The sequence below is a fragment of the Myotis lucifugus genome, unplaced genomic scaffold (assembly GCF_000147115.1).
Source record: "Myotis lucifugus unplaced genomic scaffold, Myoluc2.0 scaffold_93, whole genome shotgun sequence".
NCBI classification, from domain to species: Eukaryota; Metazoa; Chordata; class Mammalia; order Chiroptera; family Vespertilionidae; genus Myotis; species Myotis lucifugus.
In genome coordinates, this window is record NW_005871141.1 from 1,937,680 (window position 1) to 1,950,217 (window position 12,538).

The following is a 12,538-nucleotide window of genomic DNA, read 5'->3' on the forward strand; positions in this document are numbered from 1 at the left end:
AAAATATATACTCTCATTCTCTGTTGATAAGAATATATATGGGTACTTCTTCTTGTAGCAGTTTGTCTGTCTTGATTAGAATTTGAAGCATAAGCATAGCTTTCATTAAGTCAGCAGGTCTATTTCCAGAAATTTGTCTAATAAAAATCCTATATAATAAAAGCGTAATATGCTAAGTGTCTGAACAATTGTTTGACCATTCAGTTGATCACTGACCAGTCACTATGACAAGCACTGACCACAAGGAGGCAGATGCTCTGACCGCTAAGGTTAGCTTGCTGCTGGGGTCCGGCTGATCGATCAGGACTGGGCGAGAGGGCCAGACTCATCCTGGAGCCCTCCCGAGGTTCCTCCCCGGCCGGCCCCCATCACCCCCAAAGGTGACTGGGCGAGACAGCCCCGATCTCTGGCCAGGCTGAGGGACCCCACCCATGCACAAATTCATGCACCCGGCCTCTAGTATGTATATAATAAGTCACATTTGTTTAGAAAAATGTAAATATATTTTTATTGATTTCAGAGCGGGAGAGAGAGATAGAAACATCAGTGATGAGAGAAACTCATTGATTGGCTGCCTCTTTCACACCCCCTACTGGGGATCAAATCCGCAACCCAGGCATGTGCCCTTGACCAGAATCGAACCCAGCACCCTCCAGTCTGCAGGCCGATGCTCTGTTCACTGAACCAAACCCGCTAGGGCTAGAAAATGTTTATTGAAGCAATTTTTCTTATAGTTAGAAAAGTTTGAAGCAATAATAAATCAGTTGGAGACTGTTAATAGATTAGAGTATGTTTGTGTAATGGAATACAATGTAGCTTTAAAAGAAATGATAGATGTAGATGTCTTGGAAAGATGGCCATGATAATAAGTTTAAAAAGCAAAATAATATCATTTATGCATAGAAAAGTATGTGTATTTTAAAAAAACTAGCATATAAGCACACATGTAATATATATACTAGTATACCACTTTAAGCTGACAAATTGGATGAGGCATGGGATGGGAAAGAAAGATGTTCACTTTTTTTTCTTCAAACATTTAGTCTTTAAGGAAAAAAGAGTTTGTATTAATTTAAAATAAAGATAATATTGTCCTAAGAAAATGAAGATGTAAGCTTCCAATCCCCCACCCCCCCATGGTAATTCTGATGCATTGATATAGAACCACTTGCTAATTGTATATTCCTAATTTCCTCACTAGCTTTTGGCTCTTAGTTACCAGAAACATTATCTGATTATTTAGTTTTTGTCCTGAGGGGTTTAAAATAGAGAATATCTACCGTTTACTGAATGTTTCTGGAGTGTTTCCTCAGATCTGTTCCAACTCTAATATAATTTTATGATTGCTGCAGAGATAGTTATAATAGTGTCTGAATACTTTTTGATGTAACTATAATCTGTTGAAATGATTTCATTTAAAGTCAATGTTTTCTGTTTTCAACTTTCCCTGGGGAAAATAATGGCAGCAGAACACGTGGAAGGGCATGGTAAGTTCTGCTTGAGAGTAGCTGGAAACCTAGAGAAAGTTTTGGTGAAAATGTTGTTGATACTTGATCAGCAACCTTCAGTACTTTCTCTCAGTGATTTAGAAAGTAATGATGGCTCTTTCAGTTGAAAGATTTTTCTTATGGATTAGGGTGTAAGTGCAGTATGTGGTTTTTGTAGACACTGTTGTAAGATTCAGTTGAGGCGGAAATAATTTGAGTTTTGCCATTTATTAATATAGCGGGCAATACTCCTTGAAGGGGAAGCCTTCTGAACTTGTTAATGCAGTAGCTTTTTTGGTCCACTTGAATCACAGCAAAAATCAAGAATTCTTTTCAAATACAATAAAACTTTATGGAGGATAAAGTAATAGATTAAATTATTTTATAACTTACACACATTTTTTTATTTTTCCTTTTTTTTGGAGGGAAATACACTATTGGATGTCACAGATCAATTTGCAGAAGAAATTAGATTGGTGTGAATCTTTTTTTGTGTGTTTGTGTGTGCTCTATTTTCTGGTTTATCATTAATCAGTATATCTGTATTAAATTCTCAGTTTACATACTGTTTTTCCATTTGAAAAGGGATTGCATTTCTTCAGAGACTTTTTTACGTGGTGTATGTCATAACCAGGCATTGGGCTTTATGAAAAGCAAAAGAAAATACTTCATGGTAGAGTGTTTTCTGAAGGTTTTTTTTTTTAATGTGCTTATTGGAAAAAAGAGTTATCAGGATTGGATTACCCCTTGCTCTCTGTCCTCAGATACTTTAAGTTAAACATTGAATATGTCATTTATTAAGAAAGTAAATGTTTTTCACCCATTATTTTTAATTTTGTGAAACTCACCTTTTCTCTTAAACATTCAACAGGACTCTGATCTTCGAAGTGCTCTTCTTTTGGAACAGGCAGCTCACTGCTTTATAAATATGAAGAGTCCCATGGTTAGAAAATACGCGTTTCATATGATATTGGCAGGCCATCGGTTTAGTAAAGCAGGACAGGTGAGTGCATTTTCTTTAAAAAAGAAAACAACTTATTATTTTAGTTTCTGTTTGTTATAATTTGTTATTTATTTTATAAATGTATGTCATTTGTCAATATTTTATGACTTAATATTAATCCTAAAGACGGATACAAATTTTGTTTCAAGGTAATGTGTAATATTTTATGTTGATAAGAGCATGAGATTTGGATTTAGAAAAGTCTGGGATTCAGTCTTGAAATTCTGTGCATCTATTTGACAGTCCTGGAGCAGTTACTGTTGCTGCCAAGGTTCCAGTGCAGATGCAAGAAAAAAGGGTCCTCGCGCTTTCTGTCTGTCTGATTGTGGCAGCCAAGATTGAATGGGGGAATACAGTGAAAAAAATACCTTGATGTTCTGCTTACAACTTGACTTTGGTAGAGCAATTTTTCTGAGCCTCCTTTTTAAAAAAACAACAAAAACATTTGGAATTTTGCCCCAATTTGTGTAAGGCTAAACCAAATCATATATGTGAAAATCCAGATAAGATGAATGCATTCAAACAGCATTTACTATTGAGTAGGGGTTGAACCTTCCCCCCACTTCAGCTCTGCTCTTCCGTTGTCTTCCAGGGTGCTTTATGATGGCATTTACTAAGTAGTAAATGAGTAGAAGTCTTCTTTGTCCCCAGAAGCAGTTGGGTTGGAGAGATCTTCATTAACTCCCAGGGTCCATTCAAGCATTCGTTGGAGGGAGCTTTGCTGGAGGTAGAGAGTGGTAGCAGCAGTCAGATGGTGGTTCCCTGCATGCTGTCAAGTGGTAGATGACTGTGGTTTGCTTTCATTATCTCTTTATAAAGAAAACATTTCTTAAAGAAACAAATAATTCTGGCAATACATGGTGCAAAGTTTGTAATCTACCCTGGGATGGGGAGTGGATACAAGAGTATTTTCTGAAGCAAAAGGTTTAGTGGAGGGAGGCCTCTTCCTTGGTACCAAATTCCATCTTTAGGAAGTTGTCTGAGTTCAGCAGGTGGCAGTGATTATAGCTGATTAATTCCAAACATCTGCTCAGATGTGGCAGGATGCAGGGGGCAAAAAAAATTAAATAATACCAAACAAACAAAACTAGTTTAAAAATGTGTGTGTGTGTATACAACTGTATACTCACATATACAGTTTTAGCACACATGCGGTATTTCCATTCAGCCCAGTGTAGTGGTATAAAGAGAGATGACCCTAACAAAATTGAGATAAGCGAACAACCAAGCCTCTAACTAATCGGTAACTCCATAACGCTACTGCTTTGGAAACTCCCAGGTGGTGGTTCATGAAGTCATCATTATTTCTGACTTTTAGACTAATTGCCCTTGGACAAAACAGCTGCTTGCTGTAGGACCTCTTGGTTTTTAGTAGTAATTGTTGAGAGGTTTTCCAAAATGTTGGTTTTGTTTTCTTCATTATCCCAGCCTTGGAAGGACCAGTTACTAGTTACTTGATTGTGTGTGTGCGCGTATTTATTTTTTTCAGTCCCAGAGAAATTTGAATTTGTTGTGTAATACTTTGTTGTGTTTATTTTCTTACAGAAAAAGCATGCTTTACGCTGCTATTGTCAAGCCATGCAAGTTTACAAAGGAAAAGGCTGGTCTCTTGCAGAGGATCACATTAACTTCACTATTGGGCGCCAATCCTATACTCTTAGGCAGCTGGACAATGCTGTGTCTGCTTTCAGGCACATTTTAATCAACGAAAGTAAACAATCTGCGGCTCAGCAAGGGTCCTTCCTCAGAGAATATCTTTATGTTTACAAGGTGAATACATAGTTTCTGGAGTAGATATTAAAATTTTAATCATTTTTAGCAAAAAGCTTAATATTTAGTACTATCCAGCAGGAGTCTAATAAAGTTTTATTAGAATATCTATATATATAAAGCCCAAGTGACCATTACGACCGGTTGCTATGATGTGCACTGACCACCAGGGGGAAGATGCTCAACGCAGGAGCTGCCCCTGGTGGTTAGTGGACTCCCACAGCCAACCTCCTGTGGTCCCTCTCCCCCCACTCCCACCCCCCCCCTCCACACACACCTGCCAACCCCAATTGGCCCCGATCACTGGCCAGCTGAGGGATCCCACCCGTGCATGAATTCGTGCACCGGGTCTCTAGTACAGCGGTCGCCAACCAGTGGGCAAACACCTGGTAGTCCGTGAGGTCCGAAAGGTTGGTGACCACTGGTTTAAGGAAATCTTTGGAGCTGCGGTTGCCAGCCAGTTGTCCGTGGACCACTGGTGGTCCGTGAGGTCCAAAAGGTTGGCGACTGCTGCTCTAGTGTATATATAATTATCAGTCATAATAAAGTGTGACAAGCTGGTTTTTGGTCATAGCTCAGAGTTGCATTGCCCTTCCAGAGTTCTTTTAAAGATAAAATTTTTAAAAATACATATTTTTATTCATTTCAGAGAAAGGGAGAGGGAGAGAGACCTAGAAACATCAGTGATGAGAGAGAATCATGGATTGGCTGCCTCCTGCATGCACCCTACTGGGGACGAGCCTGAAACGGGGCATGTGCCCTGACCGTGAATCGAATCTGGGACCCTTCAGTCTGCAGGCTGACACTCTGTCCACTGAGCCAAACTGGCTAGGGCAAAAAAGAATTTTAATATTCCAGTATATATTTGATTTGTGGCTGTTCTTGGAATCTTAAAGAAATTACATGTTTTCTGGACTGTTTCATTATTATGCTTTTGGGTTTTTTTAAAAAAAATCTTAATTGATTTTATAATATATTGGGTCCTCATATCACCCTGTGGAAAGTATATCCCCTCTATTTTCGCTATGAAAAATGAGGTATGGATCTGTGGAAAGTAGACAAATTATTATGGTGTAATCCAGAAAAATTGAAGGAAAAATATTTCCCTGACACAGAAGGATAGGAGATATAAAGCATTGTTTTATGGGGAAAATTGGAAGTTACAATTTTTTTGTAAAGTCCTTTGAAGAGTGAATACTATTGCATTTCTGTCCTGTAGGAAGTAATTACCCTTTATGCTTTATTAATTTAAAATCATGTGGATTAAAATTTTGGCAGATAGGATGCTGTAATGAGTCACAGGAAGTAAAATGCATACCAAGATAATGTTTGGAAGTTTAGCATCCAAAGAGGGCTAACTAGCTGAATAATCTTAGAAAGACTTCCTTGGGCCAGAATAAATCTCTAAATTCTGTATCTCTGATCTATTAAGTAAAACTAGTAATTCTTTATCTTACTATTTTTGCTTAACATGTTTTTAATACCTTGTGTATTAAAACACGGGGAAGCAGCCCTGGCTGGTGTAGCTTAGTGGTTAGAGTGTTGGCTTGTGCACCGAAGGGTCTTGGGTTCGACTCCCAGTCAAGGGCATGTACCTGGGTTGTGGGTTCACTTCAGGCAACCCATCAGTGTGTGTCTCTTACATTGATGTTTCTCTCTGTATTTTCCCCTCCCTCTCTCCCTTCCACACTGAAAAAGCTATGGGAAAAGTATATCCTCAGGTGAGGATTAACAACAACAATACAAACGGGGAAACAAATATAAGGAAAATGGAGTTTACTCAGAAATTCTTTTTTATTTCTTTTGTATTTCTCTTAGAATGTAAGTCAGCTATCACCAGATGGGCCCTTGCCGCAGCTTCCTTTACCATATATTAACAGTTCAGCCACACGGGTTTTCTTCGGCCATGACAGACGACCAGCAGATGGTTAGTAAAGGTTTTTTTGGCCTTGTTTCCTAGTGACTATTTTTTTAAAGTTTTTTCCTCTCTCCACTTAAAATAATGTGTTGTTGTTAAAGAATATTTGAAAATAAATAATCCTATACCATAACACCTATCTTTCTGCCATCTGAAGATAATCATTGCATTGTTTTTTCTTAGCCCTAAATTAAAAACTAATAAGTAAATAGCTATAATTATAATGGCTTTTCTCATATAAAGAATGCTCCTGTATGCCGAACCGGTTTGGCTCAGTGGATAGAGCGTCAGCCTGCGGACTGAAGGGTCCCAGGTTCGATTCCGGTCAAGGGCATGTACCTTGGTTGCGGGCACATCCCTACTGGGGGGCGTGCAGGAGGCAGCTGATCGATCTCTCTCATCGATGTTTCTAACTCTCTGTCCCTCTCCCTTCTTCTCTGTGGAAATTCAATAAAATATATTTAAAAAAAAAAAAAAAAGAATGCTCCTGTAATTGTATAATCTTGATAATTTTTTAATGGCTGTAATATATTACATTCAGTGTATAAAGGTACTTTATATAATTTGACTGTTTCCATCCTTTTTTATATAAAATCCTGTTGTAAGAGTCATCTTTATGAATAAAACTTAACTTTTTATTATGGAAGTTTTCAAATGAACATAGACGTACAGAACAGTTGCCCCTATTCTGTTGTTCTTGTTGTAAGGCTTTCTAAAATACAGGATTTTTCCTTAGGATTGAGCCTTAGAATGGCAGTACTGGGCGAAAATTAAAATACAATGCATGTTAAAGTAAAGTAATTCTAAGCAGTTTTATATTTAAGCTTAATATGTTTCTTAAGCTAATTTAGTGTTTTATTTAAAAAGTATTTATAACAGCATTGTTTTTTATAGCCAAAAATGAAACAATAGCAGCACATGAGTTGACAGATTTTGGTATTTTCATATAAAGGATTCATGCTGTAGAACATGAGTGAACTAGTTCTACATGTTTCAACATAGGTCTTACCTACAACAAAATGCTGAGTGAAAAAAGTTAGAATGATGAAATATAATTCCATTTATATATTTCAAACATAAAAATCAATTCTATGCATTGTTTAGTATATACCCATATATGGTAAAGTAAAAAAAAAAAAAAAGGATGAGGATGCTATACTTCTGCTTTGGAGCAACTCCGGGAAGAAGTGGTGCCAGTGGAGATGAAGGATTGAAGAGGGTTTCACAGATCTGTAACATTTATAAAAAAATAATTTTGGGATAATATGAAAATATACTTTTGTTAAATTTTGATATACAATTATTTGTTACATTATTCTTCATGGGTTTTGTTGTTGTTTGTATGTTTGAAGTATTTTATATAAAACTGCTGTGGAAAATGAGAGAAAATATATCCTTTCAGAGTCAGGAGGAAAAGACCAGAAGAGTTCCAGATAGGTGAGGGTTAGTAAGAGGATATCTTTTCTCTTAGATAATTGGAAATAGGCAAGAGTGAGTGTATATATGTATTTGGATAACTTAGATTTTTATTTAAAGTGTCTCATTTGAGTGTAGTTAGTAATAAACATGTATATTTAATTTTGATACTTTTTTTTTTAGGTGAAAAGCAAGCAGCTACTCATGTAAGTCTTGATCAAGAGTATGACAATGAATCCTCTCAGCAGTGGCGAGAACTTGAGGAACAAGTTGTGGCCTTGGTTAACAAAGGAGTAATTCCACCCAATTTCCATCCCACGCAGTACTGTTTGAATAGTTTTTCAGATAACTCAAGATTTCCTCTTGCAGTTGTAGAAGGTGATATACTGGAATTTTTACACATGGTTTTTTGTTAGTTTGTTTTACTTACAGTAGATTCAACATAATATTTTGTATGCCCCAAGTCACCAGAAGCTGAGGATGCAAAAATAAATTAGGAACTCAAACTTTACTGAGCTGCATTTATAAAAGCAGGCGGTGGGGCTTCCAATATAGGTAGATGCAAAGTGCTGTTAGAATGCCATCTCTAGTACAGAGAAATGGAGGAACTGCTTTTGAGGAGGCAGTTTTAAAACTAAATCCTGGATAAACAGACAGTTACAAGTTGGTAAAGGATAGTGTAGGCAGAAATTCAGAGCTATGAAACAAGACGTATTCAAAGAATTTGCACACAAGATGAAGTATAGGATTATTAAAGTTACTGACTGAGGCATTTCTTTTATAGAACCAATCACAGTGGAAGTGGCTTTTAGAAACCCTTTGAAGGTTCCACTTTTGTTGACTAATTTGTCATTGCTCTGGAAGTTTCAACCTAAAGATTGCAGTGGAAAGAATGATGAAGAAGTTAAAGAACTAGTAAGTTATTAAAAGGTATTTGTAATAAGCTTGTTTCAGTGATAGCATAACAGATGCTGTAATAACATTTCAACTTCTCTGTTTAGTGGACTGTACTTACTCTTTTTTAAGCTTTTTTCCCCTAGTTATAGAAAGTATGTTATATACCTATTGTTGAAAATTGAAAATGCAGAAGAATATAAAGAATAAAAATAAAAGTCTTCTCAGTTTTTAGAAATAGCCATTTTAACACTTCACTGTATATTCAATAACTTACATTTGTATTTTTCTCTCACATAATGGGATTGTTCTCATATTATATAGTTTTTTCATTCTATGTTGATTTATTTGCATATTGTAATTTTAAAATGTCTTGCTGTTTCATTTTTGCGTAATCATCGTACAAATGATCTATAAGTTATTTTCTCTCTCTATTGGTAGTTATTTTGGAAGGTGCCATTTGTTTACTATCAATCAGTCCATGAAAATTTGGGTGCATAGTGTTTTTTATAATGACTATTTCTGTAGGAAAGATTCCTAGGCATGAAGTTAGAACATTTTAGGGAATAAATATTTTCATATTTTATTGGTTTCTCAAAAGGTTATACCAATGAGTTTCTCACCAGCATAATATGGGGTTTGGTATCTCATCTTTGCAACATGAAGTCTTATTTATAAAAAAAAAATCTTGAGTTGATAGGTTAAAAAAATGCCATCTTATACTATTTTATATTTTATCTTCTTGATGGGTAGTAAAGTTGAAATTCTTATATTTGTATTTCTTTTTGTTTGAATTATATTTATTTTTTACTATGTCTGTAATAAGCTCTTTATTTATTTAAGATGTTATTTTTGAAGTAGGAATGTCTGGAACAAAGAATTTTTGTTACCCAGTTGATAGTATCAGAAAGAACTTGGACAGAAAAAGAAAGAACTTGCACAAATACATTTTTTTACCTAGTTATTTATTAGTTCATTTTCTGATATCTTTTATATAAATTTTACTTCTTAGTACTACCTTCCTGTGTGCTTTAATAATGTGGTAAGCATTATTTTGGAACTGGGAAATATTCCAACATGTTCATGTTCATTAATGAAGGGAGAACCTGAAAGACATCTGTTGTATTAACTTTAAACTATTTAAACTTTCCTTTTGAAGTGTTTCATTTTTTAAAAAAAGATTGGCTTATTTAAAACCTTGCTGTTTAAATTAATTGAAGACATTTTGTGATTACTTATACTCATTGTGAATAGTTTGAAAGAATGAGACTTACCAGGCTCTATTCTGACTTGAATTTTAGTCATTTTTCTAATGTTTTATGGATACCTGGAATACATATTAGAAGAGTATGAACCCTTTACTCCTGGAAAAAAAATGTAAATATCTATTAGCTTTTAAAGTATATTAGTCTGTTTAATAATTAGATTTCAGAGGAGGTTTATTAAAGCTAAGTAAAAGTTTTTATTGCTTATATTGAAGGTATTCTTTTTTCTATAAATTTCAAACTCTGGATTTCTTCATGAATTTCTACTGATGGACTAGATGCTGAACTGGAATTTAGGGAAATTAATCTCATGGTAAAAGTAAATCTGTGGTCATGAGGATCAGGTTTACTCCAGGTGTGAGCCAGTTAGTTGTGCTTGTTACATGGCCAGAGACTAGAGTTCCTTACTGATGTCATTGATTGGAGTAGACAGGCCTTTTTCGCTCTCCCCACAGCCCTTATTTTCCACCAATCTTTTAAATATCCTGCTTAGGCTGCCATTACTTTTCCCATGTGTAATTAACCAATTTGGAAAAAGGTGCTGGTTGGAGTGAAAGGGAGAAATTGCTCTTATTGCAAGATTAAGATAAATGGCCATTTTGGTCATTGTTGATAATAAGCAGCTGAACGTTCTCTCTTGAGATTTTAACCTCTTGGTGGCTGCAACTTCACTTACTGTCCTTAGTTGAGTTGTACTGAATTAAATGGGGGGAAAAAAACAAGTGCCCACTACTGAATGGCTTTACTGCCCTTGTAAAAGTAAAACTCTTTGCATATTGCTTAGCACATAGTAAGAACCTAGTAAATACTAACTATAATTATTGTTGTTCTTAGTGTTGATATATAGGAATGTTAATAATCTGATAACTTTATTTATTAGAATGTATATTTTACAAAATAATTTATTTTTTAGGTAACAAGTGAACCCGAAATGATTGGAACTGAAGTTATTTCAGAATTCTTAATTAACAGTGAAGAATCTAAAGTGGTAATTATTGATTATTTTTCAGTCTTAAGTCTTTCTGAAAGAAAGATGACAACTTTTTAAAAAATCAGTTTATTCAGTTTGTTTTAGGTCCTGGTTTTCTTAAAAACTAGAATTTGGGAGATTAGGATACTGGGATTGCACAGGAGGAAATTGGTAGGAAGAATAGGTTTGCAGTGGTCTTTGGTTTGTTAGTTTTCTAAGAAGTCTGGTGAAAAGTTTTTGCTTTTTTCTTGCGGTCAGTATATTTGGTTGACGAGAAGATTTCATTATTATTAAAAGTATTGATGAGGATCCAGGCATCTGTTGAATTTAGAGATTTTCTTTTGAAGAAAATGTTTTCCAATAAGAAATATTAGTTGAAAATTTAAAAGCTTAGGTCATGAGTTTATATTTCTGCAACATTACAGAATTTAGGTGTTCTACTGTTTTTATGATACTGTGAAAACAGATAATGAGAGTGACTTAAATATCTCCACAGGCCAGACTAAAGCTCTTTCCCCATCACATAGGGGAGCTGCATATTCTGGGAGTTGTTTATAATCTGGGCACTATTCAGGGCTCCACGACAGTAGATGGCATCGGTGCTCTTCCTGGATGTCACACAGGTAAAACTATGGCATTACTAAACAGTTAGGAAACTAGTACTTAATTCAATCTCTATAGAATAAAATGAATATGAGGTATTTTAAAAATAGGTTTAATGTACTTTCAATTCAGCATTTAGTCAGATGGGAGAATGAATAATTTGGATTATTTTAAACTCTGACATTTTTCAAAAATAAACTTTATTCCCTTCTAATGTATTTTCTTTGATAATCTTTAGTTTCTACCATATGTATTTCTCTTTTCTGTTATTGATCCAAACTTAATAAAGTCTGACCAAATATATTTAAACCATTGATTGAGATTTCTGCTGCCAATACAAAAACCATCTTAACATATTCTATTTTTCAATATTGTCTTTTAGCAAATTAAAGACCAGTGTTTTCACATCATTGGATATTAAACATCTTAAATTCTGTCATCTCTCCTATGAAGAAAGTAGGATTTTAGTGTTAAGGTGATATGTTTGGTGTCCCAGATGATGTTTTACAAATTTTAGAAGAGTAAAACTCTAAGATACATATTTAACAGAGTTTACTTTTTTCTTTAAACTTAGGGAACACTTCTAGATCTAATATTGTAATTGTTATATGTAGTTATTTAAGGTGACAAGATGCTACACAGTTTACTGTAAAATCCCTTCATTTTTAGTAGATAAGGCTTATTTTTTTAAAAACAGACTTGAATTTAAATATAAATGATTTTTGTACAAAGTAAACAGAAGTGGAATGAATCCATAAGAATTCAAAATTAAAAACAAAAAATTTACACTGAAGTTGAGTATGGTATTCTGCATTTTAGTACTATATTTTTAATTCCTGGGCAACATTTATAAGTAATCTTCCTAATTTATTGCACATTTTAAGTAAGTAAGTAAGCTGAGTGTTAAGAATCTTAAGATCTTTTTCTTTTCCACTTGTACATACTTAGGATCTTAATCTAATACCAGTAATTTATGGTTTTCAATAAACTATAGATCATAGTTTCATTTATGGTAACAAATATATTTATTAACTAGAGGCCCGGTGCACGAAAATTCATGCACTGGGGGAGGGGTGGGAGAGGGTCCATGTGCCGGCTTCGGCCCGTTCCCCCAGGGAGCTGGCAGTCAGACATCTCTCTGGCAGCCCAGGTGCCCTCGGGAGCTCTCGGGGGATGTCCCAGAGGGAGCAGGCCTAAGCTGCAGTCAGACAT

At 35.1% G+C, this 12,538-nt stretch overlaps 1 protein-coding gene and 1 non-coding gene across 10 annotated transcripts in view; both read left to right on the forward strand.

Annotated features, from left to right (window-relative positions):
- The window catches only part of TRAPPC8 (trafficking protein particle complex 8), a 71,553-nt gene that overhangs the window by 35,523 nt on the left and 23,492 nt on the right, over positions 1-12,538 (forward strand). For all 9 annotated transcript variants that reach the window (XM_023756415.1, XM_023756412.1, XM_014458325.2 and 6 more), the window contains 7 exons: positions 2,359-2,490; positions 4,036-4,260; positions 6,079-6,187; positions 7,778-7,972; positions 8,379-8,509; positions 10,667-10,741; positions 11,220-11,346. In XM_023756415.1, coding sequence (XP_023612183.1) covers positions 2,359-2,490; positions 4,036-4,260; positions 6,079-6,187; positions 7,778-7,972; positions 8,379-8,509; positions 10,667-10,741; positions 11,220-11,346 — 994 coding nt within the window. The remainder of the gene's footprint in view (positions 1-2,358; positions 2,491-4,035; positions 4,261-6,078; positions 6,188-7,777; positions 7,973-8,378; positions 8,510-10,666; positions 10,742-11,219; positions 11,347-12,538) is intronic.
- Positions 2,717-2,848, forward strand: LOC111826653. Its single transcript, XR_002830007.1, has one exon. It is a non-coding gene; the product is annotated as a small nucleolar RNA SNORA31 (small nucleolar RNA).